This window comes from Rhineura floridana, chromosome 1 (genome assembly GCF_030035675.1).
Source record: "Rhineura floridana isolate rRhiFlo1 chromosome 1, rRhiFlo1.hap2, whole genome shotgun sequence".
Classification (NCBI taxonomy): Eukaryota; Metazoa; Chordata; class Lepidosauria; order Squamata; family Rhineuridae; genus Rhineura; species Rhineura floridana.
Window position 1 is genome coordinate 167338915 of NC_084480.1, and position 21618 is coordinate 167360532.

The window sequence follows — 21618 nt, forward strand, 5'->3', positions numbered from 1 at the left end:
TGGAAGGGCCAGGCCACAAAGGCAGGTATCCCAGAATTGCAGGGATGGCGTCAGGAAGGCTAAAGCTGAGAATGAACTGAGATTAGCGAGGGATGCTAAAAGCAACAAAAAAGCTTTCTTCAGGTACATCCATTGTAAAAGAGAGAGAAAAGAAATGGTGGTTCAGAAAGTTCAGGAAGGAACTAGAGGATCAGCTATCCTTGACTTGATTCTAAGCAATAGAAACGACTTTGTGAATGAAGAGGCAGGTTCAGGAACTCTGGGGGAAAGTGACCATGTTATACTAGAGTTCTTGAGTTTAAAGGAAGCAAAAGCTGAGTGTAGCCATACATGTACCCTGAACTTTAGGAAAGTTGATTTAAATAAATGCTAAGTAAGGTTCTGTGGTAAGCTGCAGGCTACAAAGGAAGAGCACAGACGGGTAGCACGGAATTGCGGGGATGGCATTAGGAAAGCTAAAGCTGAGAATGAACTGAGATTAGCGAGGGATGCTTAAAGCAACAAAAAAGCTTTCTTCAGGTACGTCCATAGTAAAAGACAGAAAAGAAATGGTGGCACAGCTACTCAATGAGGATGGCAAAATGATAATAGATTACAAAGAAAAGGCAGACGTGCTCAATTCCTACTTTGGCTCAGTCTTCTCCCCGAAGAGGGTGTGTCCCTCCTGCCAAATGTGAAGTTGAAGGGGCACAATTGCTGCTTAAGATTGATAGACAGACAGTCAAAGAATAGCTAACGAAATTGAATGAGTTCAAATTTGCAGAGCCTGATGAACTGCATCCTTGAGTATTGAAGGAACTGGCTAAAGAACTTTTGGAACTAAAATCATGGGGGATGGCTGAAGTGCTGGATGACTGGAGGAGAACTGATGTTGTCCCTATGTTCAGAGAGGGCAAAAAGAAGGAACCTGGGAATTACAGACCAGTCAGCCTGACATCAATCCCTGGGAAAATTCTGGAACAGTTTATAAAGCGCTTAATCTGTAAGCACCTTGAAAATAATGCAGTGATTACTAGAAGCTAACATGTATTTATCAAGAACAAATCCTATCAGACTAATCTTACCTCATTTTTTTATTGGGTAATCACTGTGGTAGACTGTGGGAATGCTGTGGAGATAATACAGCTCTACTTCAGCAAAGTACTTCCTAACTCATAGAGCAATACAATGATGGAACCAGTTACCGGGGGGGGGGCTGTCCGACACTGGAGGCATTCACGAGGCAGCTGGACAGCCACCTGTTGGGACTGCTTTAAGTTGGATTTTTGCCTTGATCAGGGGGTTGGACACGATGGCCTTATAGCCCCTTCCAACTCTACTATTCTACGATTCTATGAACTGAATTTTCCCCCCATCCTGACTTGGCAGTCAGGGAATAAAAAGAGAGTTCTGATGGATGGATGGGTGGGTGAAAGAACTGAAAACAATAGGCAGGAGTAATAGTGACTTTTTCTAACAAAGAGAAGACAGCAGTAGGTCTCCCAAGGATCTGTGCTGAGGATAGATGCTAGTCTGGGATGAAGGACAGGATATAAATAAATATTTAATTTATTCATATATCATCTGGAATAGGAAGATTCCCACGGTTGTGTATTGTACAAAATTGTTCAGAATGTTAAAATCCAGAGCAACTGATACAAGACTCTGGAAGGATCTCTTCAAATTGTGTGAAAAAGGAAACAAAATGACAAATAAGATTCACATGCAAGCAGGTGTAAAATTATGCACATTGTGGCCAAAAAAATCTTGATAGGATATAGATTGTAGCTGGCCAGGAAAAAGATTTTCAGATAATGGCGGAAAGCTTGGTTTAAAAAAGTCAACATGCAGTGGCTTTTAAAGGGTAAATTCCATGGTAGAGATTATTAGAAAAAAATATTTTATTATTTATTATTTATTATACCCTGCCGTTTTTCCAAATCAGAACTCATGGTGGCTTCCAGATAAAAAACAGATACAATTAAAACCTACCAAAGTTAAAAGCATATAATACATAAATAAATAAATATAGACAGATATAATTAAAAAATGAACTCTAATTTAAAATAGCATTAAACTGTTTCTGATAATTAAAAACTATACTCATAAAATCAGAATAATTAAAAAATAAGCAAGAACAATATAACCTCCTTTTGGGCCTATCCTTAGCCGCCTTCGGAATCAAAGGCTTGCTGAAATAAGAAAATTTTTACCTGTCGACGAAAGGACTGCAGGGAAGAGGCCATTCTTATCTCCTTAGGGAGGAAATTCCAAAGCCTAGGGGCAGCCACCGACAAGGCCCTATCTCGTATCCTCACTAGTTGTACTTGTGCGGATGAAGGTATTGAAAGAAGGGCCTCTCCTGAAGATCTCAGGGCCTGGGCAGGCACATAGAGTGCGATGCGGTCTGACAAATAGCCTGGACCCAAGCCGTGTAGGGCTTTATAGGTCAACACCAGCACTTTGAATTGTGTCCGGAAACAAACTGGCAGCCAGTGAAGCTTTTTTAACAGGGGAGTTGTATGGTCCCTGTAATCAGCCCCAGTTAACATTCTGGCTGCAGTACGTTGTACCAGCTGAAGTTTCCGAACAGTCTTCAGAGGCAGCCCCACGTAGAGCGCGTTACAGTAATCTAAACGGGATGTGACTAAGGCATGTGTCACTGTGGCCAGATCGGACGGGTCAAGGAACGGGCGCAGTTGGCGCACTAATCTCAAATGTGCAAAAGCCCTCCTGGCCACTGCAGAAACCTGGGAATCCAAATTTAAAGCTGAGTCCAGGAGGACACCCAAACTGCGAACCTGTGTCTTCAGGGGGGTATAACCCCATCCAGCACAGGCTGTATCCCTATTCCCTGATCTGCCTTACGACTGACCAGGAGCACCTCTGTCTTGTCTGGATTAAGCCTCAATTTGTTCACCCTCATCCAATCCACCACTGACGTCAGACACTGGTTTAAAACCAAGATAACTTCCTTGGAAGAAGGTGGAAAGGAGAAATAGAGTTGGGTGTCATCAGCATACTGGTGGCATCGAACTCCAAACACCCAAACAACCTCTCCCAGCGGTTTCATGTAGATGTTAAATAACATAGGGGACAAGACTGAACCCTGAGGGACTCCACAGGCAAATGGCCAAGGAGTCGAACAGGAGTTCCACAATACCACCTTCTGGGTTCGCCCCTCCAGGAATGACCGGAGCCACTGCAAAACAGTGCCCCCAAGTCCCATCCCAGCTAGGCGGTCCAGGAGGATACCATGGTCGATGGTATCGAAAGCCACTGAGAGGTCCAGCAGAACCAACAGGGACAAACTTCCCCTGTCCAGTTCTCTGCGTAGGTCGTCCACCAAGGCGACCAAAGCCGTCTCCGTCCCATGCCCAGGCCTGAAACCAGATTGAAATGGATCTAGATACTCCGTTTCATCCAGGAATCTCTGGAGCTGGGAGGCCACCACACGGTCTATTACCTTACCCAAGAATGGAATATTGGACACTGGCCAGTAGTTATCCATGTTTAAGGGGTCCAGAGGCTGGTGCGAGCTTAGGTGGCTGGGAAATTCAAGGAGTTTTTCCATCATTCATGCTTGCAAAACCCATATGAGTTTACATCCCCTCCTCTGCCAGTTTCTCTCACTTCATAAGCAAAGGTAGTGCTATGTATATTCAGTTAGGGGGGAGGACTTGCAGGAGGGCACAGGCTTTGTGATTTTGAAGAAATTGAGTGCTGGGCTTGACTGCCCTCTGTCTGGAGCAAACCTTACTAGGCTGAAGGCAACAGAGATGGTGAATTCTCCACCACCAAACATGGGCGGAGGGGGAGGGAAGAATTTCTAACCTGAAGCCCAGTTGCCCTCTCTGATGCTGTCTTAGCCCCTTCACTTCTTACTTGCCACTTTTTTCAATTATTTGTGTGTGTGTATGCGCATACACATACCATTTCACTTCCTCCCCTACCTGGCCCTCAGTCAACCTCCCACACTTCTCTTTCCATCTTAACGCGTCGTCTGTTCATTTTATCCTCATTTAATCCCAGGTCTGCCACAGTGACTGTTGTTTTTCCTGTTACTGTTCCAAAAATATCATTTTTACGGCCTGCTGTAGGAACAGTTCAAATTGGGTACACTGCTTTGAGCAGGTTGTGTGAACTGAGAAAGCACTCATTCTTTCCATTTCCTGTGCTTCTACAGTCTCCCCTCCAAGCCTCCATTGTGGAATGGTGACCCAACCTCTCATTTTATTTTCCTCCTGGGATTATTTGAGGCGGAAGAGAGAAGTAAATTCACCTGCAATTAACCCCCTCCCCCAAACAGATGGAACTGAACACTGACGATGGCAATTAGAGGGCAGTACGAGTTGAAAAATTTCATATTATTATCATCAATCTCTTAAGAGTCACCCAAGCAGTTTCTTACCACCTGTAGTGGAGGGAAGTGGGTGCCTTCATACACACAGAAATAGGAACTAATTTGGTTGGTCCTATTTCTTAGCAGAGATATAAAAATACAAGCAGCAGAATGAGAATAAACCAGCCCACCTTTCTCTATATAAACAACAACAGACGCAATCTTTTAGGTAAAAGAAAAGAATGTTTACTTACGACCTCATATGTTAGGAACATAGGCTCTAGCTTAGAAGAAAGAAAATAGGGCTCTCAGTTCATTTTAGTGGTTTAGTATTGATGCTCTCAGGGAGAGCATCTCTGCCATGCGGCCTCTCTCAATGGTGGATAGATCAGCAAAGGAGAATATTCAAAAATCCCCCAGGACAAAGGAGGAGGAAGTCAGGTAAGTAACCCCACCCATTAGGAAGTTACATCATGATAAAACAGGTACATGGGATATTCCCCAAATATCCCTTAAAGGGAACATGCAATATTTGCTTATTCCAACACCTTCCCTGTGTAGAGAAAATGGTATAAAGAAATGAAGCTGCTGCCGTCGCCACTACTACACCATGTCACCAGCATGGGGCACGAGCTGCTCTTGGACGGAGCCTGCTGAGTTTGCGCAGCTGTTTTGTGTTGTGCCTTAAAATTGACAACCGTTGCCTACCAGTTGGAGCCCTTAACCGCTGACTCAGCACACAGAGCGATGAGAAAGTTCTCTTTCTTTTCCCTTCCTGAGGGAAGGGGCAAAACAGCAAGAGGAAAGAATGTGAGGGAAAGAGACAGTTGTCCCAAGCAACACACAGTCCACTTTTAGACTGAGGAAGCAAAGATCCTGTGGCTTTCTGGAACCCACCTTCCATGGCCTCATGACCCCTCTCAGGGACTCGACCCACAGGCTGAAAACCTATGACTTAAGCCTTAGATGATAGTGCCTGTTATGGACTCTGGAGCAGGCAAACCAGAGACAAAGGACTGCATGGCCCAGCTTAGTTTTAAAGAGCCCTGTCACCCAGGTCCAGATTATCCATTAGGCTTAGTAGGCTGAAGCCTAGGGGCCCAGAGCTCTTGAGGGCCCCTGCATAAGCTAAAAAAAATTATCGCCGGACAAGAGCTTCCGAACCACCCACAATCCCCCTGCTTCACTTACCTTTTTCTCTGCTGTTTTTTGCGGTTTGCCATCAATCAAGATGGCGGCCGAGGTTTCCCTAAGGAACGCATTGCTGCCATCAACCAAGATGGCGACAGAGGCTTCAGCCCCTTAGGGAAACCTCGGCCGCCATCTTGATTGATGGCAAACCTGCGTGAAAAAAACTGAAAGGTAGGGAGAAGGGCCCCCCAAACACCAATCAGCCTAGGGGCCCTCCACAGCTTAATCTGGCCCTGCTGTCACCCCTTTGGGTTTGAGTGACAGTTGTCAGTTGGTGACCAATTAGATCATGAGTCACATTTCACAGGTAAGGGGAGATGTGCTGCTGGGATGTGAAGGATTGCTCGACACTCTGGGAATCCAAGGAAATTGAGTTTCTCAGTGTGTGTTAATGGCTTCCTCTTTTCTTATCAGATATGCTAAAGCTCATCCTGTGGATCTGGATTCCAGCTGGGGTCTATGTGCTGGCTGGCTTAACCGAAATAGAGACCAGATTTTTGTCACAGGCATCACTTGATGAAATTGATTGGCAGTCAGGATCAGGGCTAGCCAAGTCATTTTGCTGCCTGAGGCAAAGTGATGGTGGTCCCTCCTCCATGTACAGAGCAGACTGGCACTTCGGTCTTACTTCAGCAATAGCAATGGGGTAGCATCCTCACTGCACTTGAGGGCCGCAGGCTAGCTTAGGGGACACAGGGCAGGCTGACTGGCATGCACAACTGTGCCCTCCACAACCTTGCTGTCACTCCCTGCCCTCCAGCATCTACCACCTGAGGCAGCCATCTCACTCTGCCTTGGTCAGGATTAAGGAAGGACAAAAGGAAGTACTGTTTCATAAAAACTTCTAAATTATGTTATACCATTCACTGCCACAAAGTATGGTGGTTTTTACTAATCTAGATGGCTTTTAAAAATACAGACAAATCTTAAGATTGAAGTGTACAAAACAGAATTTTCTAAAAGCTAATTTATGGTAGATATGGGATAGACATAAAATTTGCCTAAAACCACCTGATTCACCTCCTAAATGACACTCTGCTTTTAAAATTCAACAGTGGAAGAAAGCATTTTTATACATACATTCTTGCTTATTATAAAATGCCATCTTACTCAGAAGTATATGCAGAAGTAAAAAAAAAGTTTATTATTTATTTATTACATTTATACCCCACCTTTCTTTTCATGATAGAAACTCAAGGTGGCTTACATGTGGTTCCCAGGAGGTCTCCCATCCAGGAACTGACCAGACCTGACCCTGCAGGATGGTAGCCTCATGTGTCTTTAGGCCATAGCCTGGGACCAATAGATCAAGTCCATATCAGTTTAAATATGATCTTATCTGAATATATTTACTCTAAGAACCAAAAATCGTATCAGACAGGATGCAAATTTTGAGAAAAATAATAATGAAAAACATATTTTGTCTAAAATGTATAAATTACGCTTGAAGTACAGAATGAGAAAAGCAGAATATGATGACATGAGACCAAGATATAGGTCAGGGGTGAATAACATTTTTCAGCCTGAAGGTAGAATTCCTTCTTGGGGAATCTTCTGAGGGCTGCATGGCAGGTAGGAAGGGCCAGAGGCAAAAGTGGGTGGCCCCATGGGTGTGACACTTTTGTACAGTAGGCTATATTCTAGCCACACAAAGTCGGAGGTTTCTGCACCACTCATCCTACACATCTCTCCATCTTTCATTCCAGCAAACAAGAGACACTATTATAGTTCAAGGACACGTTGTAGCCGGCAGAAGCACTCAGGAAGGGCAGGGAGCAGGCCCAGGGAGGGGTGTGGCTTAGTGAGAGGCCTGAGGGCCAGATAGAGAGGTCTGGAGGGCTGTGTTTGATCCCAAGGGCTGAGGGCCTCCATCCCTGATATAGGGAATAATATTTCTATATAAATTTGAGAAAGTTTATGGTCTTCCAGTCACTTTTTTCCTGTAAATACAACTGTGAGGGAGAATTGTTTTAAAATAATGACAAGGTGCTGTGTAACTTGGCTTATTGTGCATAAGATAAATAAGTAGCAGGCAACATGGTGGAGTCGGTACGCCAAGCCTTCGACTCCGACTCCAACTCTTTCATAAATGGCAAATGTATATTAACTAGTAATAACAAATTTACTGTAGTAAAATGGTAGCACAAGGCATTTCATCACCACCACGTGAATCATCAGGCTAGATTGATAGGACATAAAATATATCTATTTGATTAAAATTTCTGAACAAGAAAACTTTCCTAAATTCCTATGAAAGTTTTTATTTTGAAGTCGGAGTCGGTACATTTCTACCGACTCTGACTCCACCCAAAATTGCTTCTGACTCCATGACTCCGACTCCACAGCCCTGGTTTCCACTACACCAGCATCCCCACCACTTTGCCCCTCCTCCTCCTCTACCTGCCAGTAAGCAGCAGTGATGCAACTGAACATAGGCCAGGTGAGTGCTGTCAGCCCACCATAATATCAGCTGCCAGCTTCTTTCATCTACGGCAGAGGTGCCTATTAGCATAAAATAGCATTGTTTTAAGTCTGGGGGGAAGATGAGACACTAATAGAAAAAGGGTTGGGATATTGTTTCTTTAGATCCAGTGCTCTTCTTATTGACTTATTCAAACGAGCTAATTAAACTAAAGACAGAGAAATAACATCATAGATGATTATAGCAGTAAGGATAGTATATCTGAGATACTGGAGACCATCTGCTGTACCTTCTTTGAGAGACTGGCTGGAGAGGATGCAGGATCAAAGTTTAACTAAATAAATAATAATAAAAATCTTGGGCTCAAGTACTAAATCACACAGAGGTGATTTCTAATCTATATCCATTATTTTGAAAACAAAATCACAGCTTGCTGTTTATCCTGGATTAATGAATCCAAACAAAATTGAACCTGAAAGTGTGCCCATATCTTTGGATATCTTTCCTGAGTTAGGACATGCCAAGGTCAAGTGAGCACATTCCAGGCCTGTGATGCCATAATTCATGCACATCATTTATGAAATGAAATTATTATGGTTGGTTTAGTATGATTTGTTCTTCCTAAGCAATGTTGATTGCAACCTTTACTCCCATTTTCTTCTAGATGTTAAACTAATTGTTTTTTTGTGTTGCTATAATTACTTGCTAGGGATAGAACTTGAACTAAAGGGTTTATGTAACTTTCTCCAATGTTCTGGAAGCTCACATACACTTCAGTCATTGTTTTTATGATGCAGTGGTGAAATTTGTCAGGCGTTGCAACTTGCAATTTAGTATTATTTGTCTTTTGCTCTCATGTCTTTTTGTCGTATTTTACTCAACTGCTACTTTTTTCATTTTAATGATGATGGACAGTGCTGTGGTGGAGAGCTAAATATTAACAAGACTAGAGACAGGAAGTGAGTGCAGAACAGAAGGCAGTTGTTAATGCTGTCAAACTAGAGGGAGAGAGAGAGGTTGGATGTTAAGGGGTTGACCTCAGTCTAAAAATATCAAAAGAACAGAACTGGGTTCAAGCAGCAGTAGGCAACTGTCTGCTACAGCTTGACTTTAAATAGGTCCCAGTAAAACAGAGAACCAGAGGAACTATGGATTGAAGTCAGAGACGTTATCAGGGAAGAATGCAAAAAGACAATACCTACAGTTGAAAAGAGAGGAAAAACCTCAGTGGTTGACTGAAAAAACTCTTTAAATGGTTAAAGAGAGAAGGAAAGCAAAAGCAAAAGGAGAGAGAAACAAAGTCAGAACCCTAAATGCAATAATACAGCGACTAATACATAGAGACAAAGAGAATTATTACAATAGTTATTGTATAGAAATAGAAGAGGACAACAAAAAGGGTAGAACAAGAGCCCTACTCCAAAAGATTAGAGAAATCTAAAGGGAAATTTAAACCAAGAGTAGGGATGTTGGATAATCAACAGGGGAACACACTAACTGACCAAGAAAAAATAAAAGGAAGATGGAAGCAATAAACTGAAGAACTCTATAAAAGAGATGCCAGGATGACAGATTCATTCATGGAGAAACTGTATGATGAAGAACCAGAAAGTTTAGAATGTGAGGTGAAAGCTGCTCTTAAAATACTTGGAAGAAACAAATCACCAGGAACAGATGGCATACCAAGAGTTGCTACAAGCTACTGAGACTGAATCTGTCCAAATGTTGACAAAAATCTGTCAACAAACATGAAAAACAATGGCCCACAGACTTTCAATATGCATCCCAACTGCAAAGAAAGGGGATCCCAGGGAATGCAGTAATTATTGAACGATTGCCTTAATATCCCATGCAACTAAAGTAATGCTCAAGATTCTACAACAAAGGCTCTTACCATATATGGAGCAAGAAATGCCAGATGTCCAAGCTGGATTTAGAAAGGGACGTGGTACCAGAGATCACATCGCAAACATACGTTGGATAATGGAACGGACCAAGGAATTTCAGAAGAAAATCACCCTGTGCTTCATATATTACAGCAAAGCCTTTGACTGTGTAGATCATGAAAACCTATGGAATGCTTTAAAAAAAATGGGGGAGCCACAGCATCTGATTGTCCTGATGTGCAACCTATACTCTGGACAAGAGGCCACTGTAAGGACAGAATATGGAGAAACCAATTGGTTCCCCATCGGAAAGGGTGTGAGACAGGGGTGTATTTTATCACCCTATTTATTTAATCTATAAGCAGAACATATCATACGGAAAGCAGGATTGGACGAAGATGAAGGAGGTGTGAAAATTGGAGGGAGAAATATCAGTAATTTAAGATATGCAGACAATACCATACTACTAGCAGAAACCAGTAATGATTTGAAATGAATGCTGATGAAAGTTAAAGAGGAAAGCACAAAAGCAGGACTACAGCTGAACGTCAAAAAGACTAAAGTAATGACAACTGAAGATTTATGCAACTTTACAGTTGACAATGAGCACATTGAACTTGCCAAGGATTATCAATACCTTGGCACAGTCATTAACCGAAATGGAGACAATAGTCAAGAAATCAGAAGAAGGCTAGGACCGGGGAGGGCAGCTGTGAGAGAACTAGAAAAGGTCCTCAAATGCAAAGATGTATCACTGAACACCAAAGTCAGGATCATACAGACCATGGTATTTCCGATCTCTATGTATGGATGTGAAAGTTGGATAGTGAAAAAAGCGGATAAGAGAAAAATCAACTCATTTGAAATGTGGTGTTGGAAGAGACCTTTGCACATACCATGGACTGCAAACAAGACAAATAATTGCGTGTTAGAACAAATTAAACCAGAACTATCTCCAGAAGCTAAAATGATGAAACTGAGGTTATCCTACTTTGGACACATCACGAGAAGACAGGATTCACTAGAAAAGACAATAATGCTGGGAAAAACAGAAGGGAGTAGAAAAAGAGGAAGGCCAAAGAAGAGATGGATTGATTCCATAAAGGAAGCTGCAGACCTGAACTTACAAGATCTGAACTGGCTGGTTCATGACAGATGCTCTTGGAGGTCGCTGATTCATGGGGTCACCATAAGTCGTAGTCGACTTGGAGGCACATAAGAACGAGTTGTTTAGATTCTCAAGAGCCCATCTTCAACCTCCCTAAACTGACAGTGAAGTCCACTGAAGTCCTACCCCCCACACACACACACAGAGTCCTTGCTATTCTACCAAGGACCAGGAATTAAGCCCACCAGCGGCCAATGTATTAATACAGTATTAGCCTTTTGGCATGAGCCTGTTGGCTCCCTTACCTCACCAAGTGGTTTTTCTCTTCACTTCCCTGGCAACACTGTCTGACCCATCCTGGAATTATATGCTGACATTCTCAATTAAATATGTACTAATTGATAATGCTCAGAATTTAAATTGATTAACATTATTGACACTGTTTAAGTTATTTAATTAAGAGCATGGCCACATAGACCTAGATTGTGGCTTTATATAAGCAGATATGTCAAAACCAGGACTGGGATGGAGGGAAAGTCCTGTCCTGAATGGGAGTCAGGTGCTTAGTTATGAGTTCTGGAAAATACAGCAAGTAGACAGGCTGACAGACAGCACAGAGATAGGGACTGGTGAACTCCCTCGGCAACATATTGCTCAGCAGCAGAGGGCTGTGTCTCTAGTGTCAGCTGATTTCCATTACCTGAAGGATTGTGGTTTGTGCTACTAGTGTCGAAGCTTAAACTGTTTTCAGGTCCTTCTTCTAGAGACTAGAGAATCAGGGCCTTCCTTGCAGTACACTTTTTCCCACCCTCTGATGCCTGAACAAGTTTTTGTTGGGGTCAACTGTGCCACCACTGAACCTAGGGCCAAGTGAGAGATGTGAATAAACCCATGTTTTTAAATCTAGATCTGCCCCAAACATGTAGAAAACATGGATGGGGTCTGAATTAAATAGCAAATGGGATATAGTGTGCTAAGCCCTGCCTCTGCCCGTTGCTTACCTCCATGTACTTTGCATTGCTTCTTAGGGGAAGAGCCATAGCTCAATGATAGAGCATCTACTTTGCATGCAGAAGGTCCCAGGTTTAATCACTGGCATTTCCCATAGGGTTGGGGGAGACTCCATGTCTGAAATCCAGGAGAGATGCTTTCAGTTAGCGTAGACAATACTGGACTTAGATGGATCGATAGTCTGTATAAGGCAGCTTCCTGTGTTCTTATATTAGGTTTGAAAGACAACTTTCATATTTATGAGCCACACAATTATGTCTAAAGTTTGTTGACAATGTAATGGGAGAAAAGAATAATCCTCTGGAAGTATTTTCAAAATGTTTTATAGAATGTCATTCTATAAGCATTTTGAAAACTTCACCAAGTCACCAATTGTGAGTGGAGTAACCCTAGTTTTATGGCAGACTTTACTTTCCACTTACTGGCCGTTTTACTTTTATTTACTTTTCCTAGCTAAACTATAAATTTTGCAGCTGGGATAAGCTTGAATCATATGAACATAACAAATTTCTGAACCTGGCTGAACACAGACTGGAGCTCATTTTAGATCTTGCCCCATGGCAGCAAGGAAGGAATACTTTTCTGTCACCATTCTTTTAGCACAGTGTCATCCAATGGAAGTATTCAAGTGTGATAAGGAGTACTTCCATGATGAGTTTTCGCCAGGCCTTGAAGACCTGGCTCTTCAGGCAGGCTTTGGGGGTTGGCTAGATTTTATCTTCATTGTTTTTAGATTTTTAATGTCTAGGTATTGTATGCCTATTTTGTACGTCGTCCAGAGTGGCTGGACAGCCAGCCAGATGGGCAACTAATAAATTCTATTATTATTATTATTATTATTATTATTATTATTATTATTATTAATAGTGACTCAGAGGCTTATTGTGATGTTTGCAAATCTCTTGCAACTTGGATGTTACTTTGGATACAGTACCAAGGTGTCTGGAAATATTTGGCCTATTATACATCCACTCCGTATGTCCTTCTTAGTTTGTAATACTTAACTTGGGTAGACCAGGTTTGCAGTGCTGATAAAGGCAGGTTTAGCACCCCTATGATCATCTGTTAAGGAAGGAAGAGAGAAGGAGGGTGACCCAGTTGGTTCTTCTGGACCTCTCAGAGGCCTTTGATATCATCAAACATAATATCCTTCTGATTAACCCTTCTGGGATGCAGGTTGGAGGCACTATAGCAGTTTTCCCTCTCCTACCGTGTGACTAGATTCCAGAAGTGATGCTGTGGTGTTGCAGTTTGGTGCCCATGTCATTGGTTCTATGGTGTTCCACTGGGTTCTGATTTTGTCCGCCCATGCTGTTCAATATTTACATGCTGCTGGGTGAAATTGATCAGGAGTATGCTAATGATGCTAAGCTCTACTACTTATTGTTATTATTAATCATCATTATTGTTAATTTCTCACTTTTCAGTCTTGAAAAGATCCCCACGATGTCTAACAAAATTATTAAAATATTACAACAAAATACATATAAGGAATATCAGGAACAAACCCAGAACAAAATCAAGTCAGGAGGCACAATTCATCTTTCTAACAGTTTGTTTCAAAAACAAAAGAGATCTTGATGCTGTGGAATCTGCTTCCACTTGGAATGTGAGGGATGAACTAGAGCTCCCATCATCCCCAATCTTTGCTGTTTTCTTCAAGGGATGGCAGGAGTTGTAGTTTAACTCTCATATCCCAAACAGAAACAGATGCCAGCAGCAGAAGCAGCTAGTGTGGCTCCACAAAAAGCTTAGAGAAGACCTGAAAACAAAAAGGACACAAATAGGAAGTGGAAGGAAGGCCAGGCCACAAAGTAAGAGTACAGGCAGGTAGCACAGAATTGCCGGGATGGCATCAGGAAGGCTAAAGCTGGGAATAAGATGAGGTTAGCAAGGGATGCTAAGAGTAACAAAAAAGCTTTCTTTGGGTACAATATAATAACAGATGAAAGAAAAGGCAAGTGCTCAATTCCTACTTGGGCTCAGTCTTCTCCCAAAAGAGGCCATATGACCCTCCTGGGAAACATGAAGTACAAGTTGAAGGGATAGGATTGCAGCTTGAGACTGATAGACAAATGGTCAAGGAATACCTAATTACTTTGAACGAGGTTAGATCTCTAGGGCCCAATGAACTGCATCCTAGAGTTTTGAAGGAACTAGTTGAAGAACTCTCGAAACCATTGTCTGTTATCTTTGCAAAATCATACACAGTGGGTGAAGTGCTGGATAATGGTTAATCAGCCTGACATCAATCCCTGGGAAAATCCTGGAACAGATCATAAAGGGAACAGTCTGTAAGCACATAGAAAACAATACAATGATTACTTAGAAGCCAACAGGAATTTATTAAGAATAAATCTTACCTATGTTTTTTTTATCAGGTAACCTCCCTGGTAGACTGTGGGAATGCTGTGGACATAATCACAGAATCATAGAATAGTAGACTTGGAAGGGGCCTACAAGGCCATCAAGTCCAACCCCCTGCTCAATGCAGGAATCCACATCAAAGCATTCCCGACAGATGGCTGTCCAGCTGCCTCTTGAATGCCTCCAGTGTCGGACAGCCCACTACCTCTCTAGGTAATTGGTTCCATTGTTGTATGGCTCTAACAGTTAGGAAGTTTTTCCTGATGTTCAGTTGAAATCTGGTTTCCTGCAACTTGAGCCCATTATTCTGTGTGCTGCACACTGGGACGATTGAGAAGAGATCTTGGCCCTCCTCTGTGTGACACCCTTTCATGTACTTGAAGAGTGCTATCATATCTCCCCTTAGTCTTCTTTTCTCCAGGCTAAACATGCCCAGTTCTTTCAGTCTCTCCTCATAGGGCTTTTGTTTCCAGTCCCCTGATCATCCTTGTTGCCCTCCTCTGAACGTGTTCTCCCATGGTCAGTTTTACCTATCCTAAGTATGATTGCACGGGAGTAAATCCCATTGAACTCAATAAACATGCAAATGTTCAAACCTACCCTCCCTCTCCCCCTCCTGCCTGCTCCCCCTCCTCCCCTCCCCATCCCCTGTGGTCAGTTACACCTATCCTAAGCATGATTGCAGGGGAGTAAATCCCACTGAACTCAATATGCATGCAAATGATCATTATCAGCAAACTTGCACATAATCCCATTTCTTACCTCCCAGATTAAAAAGCAGAGAAATTCACTAATAGGCAAAAAAACCTTGCAGTTTAAGATGTACCTATAGCCAACAGATATTTCTATCACAACTCTCTTTATTATTATTGTTTTTAGCCAATGGCCATTACAATATAAGGGACATACATCAGAACATGTTTATAAAACATTTAAAAAACATTGAATTTCAATCTAAAAATAGAAAGCTAAAACCCTGAACTTTTAAAAAAAGAAGAAGAATTTGCTAAATCTATTTAAAATAGGAACACACTCAGATGGACTCCCCTTCGTTTTTAAGGCTAGTATATTTCAGGAAGACCATTCTGATCTTCGCTGCTGCTAGTGCAAACAGGGCTACCCTGTAAGTAACAGGCTTATCCATGTCTGCCAGCAGCCGTTTGATCTTAATCTCGTCTGATTGGCTTTCTAGGAGAGCCTGGAAGGGAAGAATGAATTTGGCCCTTGGTGAATTATATAGAGGGCAATATAGAATATAGTGCTCCATTCCTGCAATTTGCCCTGAGCCGCATATACACAAGCGGTCTTCTGGAGGTTTTTTTGTGTATCTACCGGCCAGATATTCAGTGGGCATCAGCTGAAATCTGAGCCGAGTAAAAGTGCATCTTATAGAGGAAAAGGTTAACTCTCGCAAATAGGAGGCCCTTTCATGGTCTAGTTTGATTTTGCTGTACCAAAGGGCAGACTTACAGTTTTTTATATATTCAAGATCTTTTTGAGCATCTTTGCCATAAAGTTCCTGGTCTTACTTTCGGCTATATCCTGCTTTATCATGGCTGAGGAGATCGAATAACTGAGCAGCAAATGTCTACTACATTATACCCAACCTTCCCGATTCTGTAGTTCCAGCAAGCATATTTTTGCTAAATGGTGTTCTGGCATCATTGATAACTTTTTCCAGTACAATATGATGGATTTATGTATACGTGCTTTTAAAGAAGGGAGACCTACTTCACTCCTTAGCAATGCGCCAGGTGTACTATGTGCTACAGACAGAAGCAGGCGCATGAACTTATTTTGGAATATGTCCAGTTGGTCCTTACAATGCTCACCCCAAATTGCTGCTCCATATAAAAGATGGGTCACAATCTTGGCCACAAAAACTTTTAACGTTGGTTCTACTAATCAATAATCCTCGGTATGGTAAAGCTTCTTTCTATCAAACTTTTAAAAGCAGGGAGATTGCACAGCTGTAATGAATGCCCCAGGGGAGCAGGAGACCTGATCACCTCTTTGAGATATTCTACTGCCCTACAAATTGGTAAAAATGCAAACACAATTTGGGTTGGTCTTTCACGGTCCAATCCACTTCCAGTGCAGCTTGGAAGAATTTGGTAGCATGTGCCTCTGAGCAAGTCCTTGCTAGCTGCTCACTACTGAGCAGGTTCAGCCTTCACCAATACCTTCCTGCCACCCTGATCATGCTCATTCTCTCCCTCTCTCTCTGTTCTACAAAACTGCCCTAAAACAGTGAGCCATGTAGTTCAATGGGCCCACCAACCAGTCCACAGATGCTGCCCACTTCTCCATCAGTGCTACGGATACCCTGTTGGGGGAGATGCCAATGCTGCTAACAAGAAAAGCCAGCAAACATTGATGTCTCTGCCTGCCTGAAGTGTCCATGCTGCTGATGGAGCTTACTGGGCTCCAAACACTTCCTTTGTGCAATGTCCTGCCCAGAGCCCGAAACACGAGACGGAGATGAGGCTTGATTTAATTATATTTTTATTAGTGATGCTTACGTGCAAAGCAGTGCGCTTCATAAACCTGTCTATTCTAGCTCACCACCTTCCCTAACTAAGCTACCTGGATAGTCTCTGCAGGGGGTGGGGAGTGCTGAATCACCACTGGAGCCTGGGCGGGCACCTGATTAAGTAGGGAAGGTCTTTGCCCGTAACTGAAGTTCCACCCACTCAAGGACCCTTTCCTCGCGCTGTCTCGCGTGGGGTGAGGGGGGGCGAGCCTCTGCTGGCCCATCTGACGGTGGGGCTTCTATAGGGGATGGCTCAACCTCAGGAAGTGGGAAGCTGGTTAGCTGGGAAGCATTTGAAGTGCCAGGCAGGGATTCCTGTGGGGATGTGGTTGGCGTGCGTGAGGGGTCGCTTTCCAATGGCTCAGGCGGGGGACTTGCAGGCGGAGCAGGAACTGCCTCAATGGGGGGCTGGCTGATGGAGTCTGCGGGCTGTGCTCTCCCTTCCTTCAATGCTCCTAGGGACCTCGTCCTCATCTGACTCCTCTCCCTGAGCTGACTCTTGGTGGTTCTGGGGCGCAATGTGCAGGTACTGCAGAGACGGACAAGGGGGCAGAGCTGCCTTTTAAAGACCAGGCCCTCCCCTCAACATTAGATGGTATGCCAACACATGTGCATCGTACGTCAGATGCCCAAGTGTCTGCCTCCTGTGAGTGACAAGTACCCCCCTTGCCATATTCAACTTGGCCAGTTGCACTTGTGTCATAGAATCATAGAATCATTTAGTCTGGGAGATGATTTAAAAGTACCAGTGCTTATTAAGAATTTCCCCTAATCTATAATTACACAGTGTGGTATTGCATGACTGCTATTATGGTAATGGCAGTTTCTTATATCTGAAACATCCAGTAATAACTAATTGTCATACTGAAGAAACAAGCCTAGAAGCAGCTGCTGTTGCAATTATCTGCATCCTTGATGGAGAATGGGAGGTAACTAGGGTTGTCATATTTCAGTTCCACAAATCTGGGCAGGCTAATTTATATATTAAGCAAAGTATTTGTTAATTATGCTAATCAAGCATATTAATAGTTGCATTGTCCAGTTGTTTTGTTTTTGTGCCTAGTAATTACTACCCAAAACTGGGGAAGGATATGAGGAATCTTTTTCCCCCCAAAAAAGTGCATTTTCAGACTCAAATGCCTAGACTCTAGTTTCTAACACAAAGGAATATTTATTCATTTATTAAGAAAATTTATATCCTGCCCTTCCACTGTTAAAAAGAGAGATCAGGGCAGCTTACAAACATAATAAAAACAAATAAAAATACACAATCAATATAAAAACATAATAAAAGTGCAACCTCCAAGGGCTGCATCTCAAGGATTAGCAGGGTCAGAGATAAAATTGGGCAGAATAGTGGATGTGACTTTTACCTTTGAAGGATACTTTCCAACCATGCAAAAGTCAGAGGTTTCTGCACACCTATCCACACATGTGCCATCCCCCCTGCCTCCAGGCCATACTCTTCTTCCTGTGGCTGGAATGTGTCCTTGAATTGTGCTAATACCACTTGCCTGCCTAGATGGAAACGTGTTCCTGAGGTTTCCCACCCCTGGGGATGCAAGCTACTTAGATTAAGGTTTTCAAGCAGAGTTAAGATCATTGCCTAGAAATTTCCCCTTCCTACAGAAGGTATTAAACGTTGCCAGCTGAATAAAATGCTCTTTACCTCATTCAGCAGTTTCTTTGTGAGCTGAAATTGTAATGTTATAAACAGTAAAGACTTTTGTGGCACTTTAAAGATCAACATATTGATGATGGCATGGGTGTAAACTGCTATAAACACATTCTTCTAAGGTGCTTTAAGACTTTTATTATATTTGCTGGAACCAACTGTCAAAGCGATCCTTCCAAAACTTTGCATACTATCTTTTATTTATTTATTATTGAGTATAATGATTGTATTTGGAGTAGTTTATTTCTTTCATATTGTTACACTCTACTTCTATTACAAGCCTTACTTTCCCCCAGAAGTGAGAGGTCCCAGAGGCACAGCACTTAGCTGGGATTGGTTTCTTTTGAAAGGGAGTGTATGGCATTTTGTATTATTTGAGTTTATTTATAGATATATAGGTTGAGGTAAGTGGAGGTACATAGCTTTAACACTCCAAAAACCAGCATCTAGATTGCTTCCAGGATGACAATGGGATCTGCCAAAGCTTTTATGATTTGCTAGCTTTGCCTAAGTAAATAAAAAATGTGATATTTACAGGTGAGAGGTTAACTCAGATCCCCACTGGATGGGAGCAACACCCATTATAAGAGATGCAGGTTCTTGATACATTTAGCACAAATCTCTTCTCAAATATTTTCTTTGGTCTATTTCAGATAAAAGTTGATGTCACCTGGAAAGTGATGGTGGATCAGAACTCTCATTTGGAAATACAAACTTTGTTCACCATGGATACAGCTCTAGATAGGATTGTGTCAGGAGGAGCAGAGGATGTCACAGGAGAAAGGATACCTGGGGAAACTGCCAATCCTGTCTGCAGTTCTGGAAAACTCTGAACCACACACCAGTTGAGGAGTAACACATTTTGACTGCTCTCCTTTTATTACACTCATATGCCGGTCTGATAATTTCTCTAATTGTTGGTGACCCGGATAGGTTACTGCCAAAAAGCTCCTAAGATTACCCTGTTCACCAAGAAGGAAATTAATAGTGAAAAATCAAAGAGAATAATAGCTGGAAGGAAGAGGTTGGTGCTTTCAGAGATACTGAGAAAAGCCTTGGACAGAAGATGATTCCAGTGCGATGCAGTGGAGTCTGAAGTCTTTCCATGCAGGAATCTCAATCCATACATAGCAAAGCCTTCAGGATCAATGATTGTGCCAACTGTGCTGTGCTCCTGGGCTACAGGAGCCTGAGGATATCACATGAAATATCAGGTTCATCTGTCATTTCCTTGCTGGTACTTCTTTTGTATCTGAAGGCTTCTGTCACCCACCTAGTGGGACTCCATCAATGACGAATGTAGGCCTGAACTTGTAGCAACACAAGGAGGCCAGAAGAAGAAAATAGGTGGTTCCATCATCTCACCATGGTGCTTCCACCCCCAGACAAGCGGCATGTATGTCTCACCACTATTGTTATAATGACCAGCATGGCATTCATGGATGCTTATCTGGTGGAGCAGAATCAAGGGCCTCGTAAGATTGGTGTCTGCATCATTGTCTTGGTAGGAGACATCTGCTTTTTGATTGTGCTGCGTTATGTGGCTGTCTGGGTGGGGGCTGAAGTGAAGACAGCCAAGCGTGGCTATGCTATGATTCTTTGGTTCCTCTACATCTTTGTACTGGAAATCAAACTCTACTTTATATTCCAGAATTACAAGGCTGATAAAAGAAACTTGGAGACAGTGGCCAGGAAGGCATTGACCTTGCTGCTTTCCATCTGCGTACCAGGACTGTACTTGGTGCTCGTAGCCTTGGACAGCATGGAATACATACGCACTTTCCGGAAGAAAGAGGATTTGCGAGGGCGTCTCTTCTGGGTAGCCTTAGACCTGCTGGATATCTTAGACATTCAAGCCAATCTGTGGGAACCTCACAAGACTGGGCTGCCAATCTGGGCAGAAGGGCTAATGTTCTTCTACTGCTACATTCTGCTCCTAATCCTGCCTTGTGTTTCACTCAGTGAGATCAGCATGCAAGGGGAACACATTGCTCCACAGAAAATGATGCTCTATCCTGTCCTGAGCCTGGTGACCATCAACATTGTCACCATATTCATCCGGGCCATTAACATGGTTCTGTTCCAAGACAGCAGAGTCTCTACCATCTTTATTGGCAAGAACATCATTGCCATTGCCACCAAGGCGTGCACTTTCCTTGAGTACAAGAAGCAGGTGAAAGAATTCCCACAAAATGCCATTGCACTTGAACTGCAGCAGAACTCAGTGCCCCACAACCAGACTGCCCACAGTACACAGGGAATTTCTCATGAGCAATCACCCACCAGGGAGATCTTAGACACATGATGGGGCTCCTCAGACATTGCTACCTGCTCACATTTGCTTGGGGGTGGGGGAGGGAGAGGGGATTCTGTTCTCATCCCAGCACCGTGAGCTGCCCTCCCGGCACAAGGTTCTGATCAAAGTGGTGGAACATCCCCTGCATCTCAGGTATTTCCTCGGGGCCCTCTAGAAAGAAAACAAAACCAAATGGACCTTTAGAAAAGAACCTCACCCCAATCAGCATCTGATCTTTTCTATCCGTTGGTTACCTGTGCATTACAACATAACAGGAAAGAGGATTTTTGTTACCACAGTATTTTTTAAGGAAAGGGAGGGGAGGGAGGGGGTGGGGTGGGGTAGGAGAATGAGGACTGGCATTTGAACCAGTGTACCTGTAAACATAGGTGTCTTATTTAAAATGGTTGTGTTTACAGTTTATTTTTAAAAAGAAAAAAACCCACCTGTTTAATAATTGCTGGGAGTGCCAGCTGAATTTGGATGATTTTATAATCTCTGACTAGTAGCTCATTTCTTCTGTTCAGCTGCACATAGGAAACAGTTGTTTCCTTCTCACACCGAGGTGAGAAAGTTGGGGAAAGGAGGACTTTCAACATTGTCAAAGTGCTAAAGCACCCCACTAAGAACAGCAATTGACAACAAACTTAATATGTTATAAGAGTCATTCTGATGCTTGATCAAATGATTCAGCACAAGGTTCCTGTTTTTAAAAGGGGGAGTTTCTCTCTCCACCCTTGGTGGCTTGATGGTTAAGGTTTTTTGCAAGAGGGATGGGGAGAGCTGCCAGACGGGGCTAGAAGTGGAA

The 21618-nt window shown here is 42.8% G+C and overlaps 1 protein-coding gene across 3 annotated transcripts in view; it reads left to right on the top strand.

Moving 5' to 3' along the window:
* The window catches only part of TMEM121 (transmembrane protein 121), a 35804-nt gene extending 14675 nt beyond the window's left edge, over positions 1-21129 (top strand). For 2 of the 3 annotated variants that reach the window (XM_061584661.1, XM_061584652.1), the window contains exon 2: positions 19168-21129. In XM_061584661.1, coding sequence (XP_061440645.1) covers positions 19881-20819 — 939 coding nt within the window. In that variant the 5' untranslated portion in view covers positions 19168-19880 and the 3' untranslated portion in view covers positions 20820-21129. Of the gene's footprint in view, positions 1-14352; positions 14520-19167 lie in introns of those variants that run through there. The other variant, XM_061584665.1, reaches the window with a different exon arrangement.
* The last annotated feature ends 489 nt before the right edge of the window (positions 21130-21618 follow it).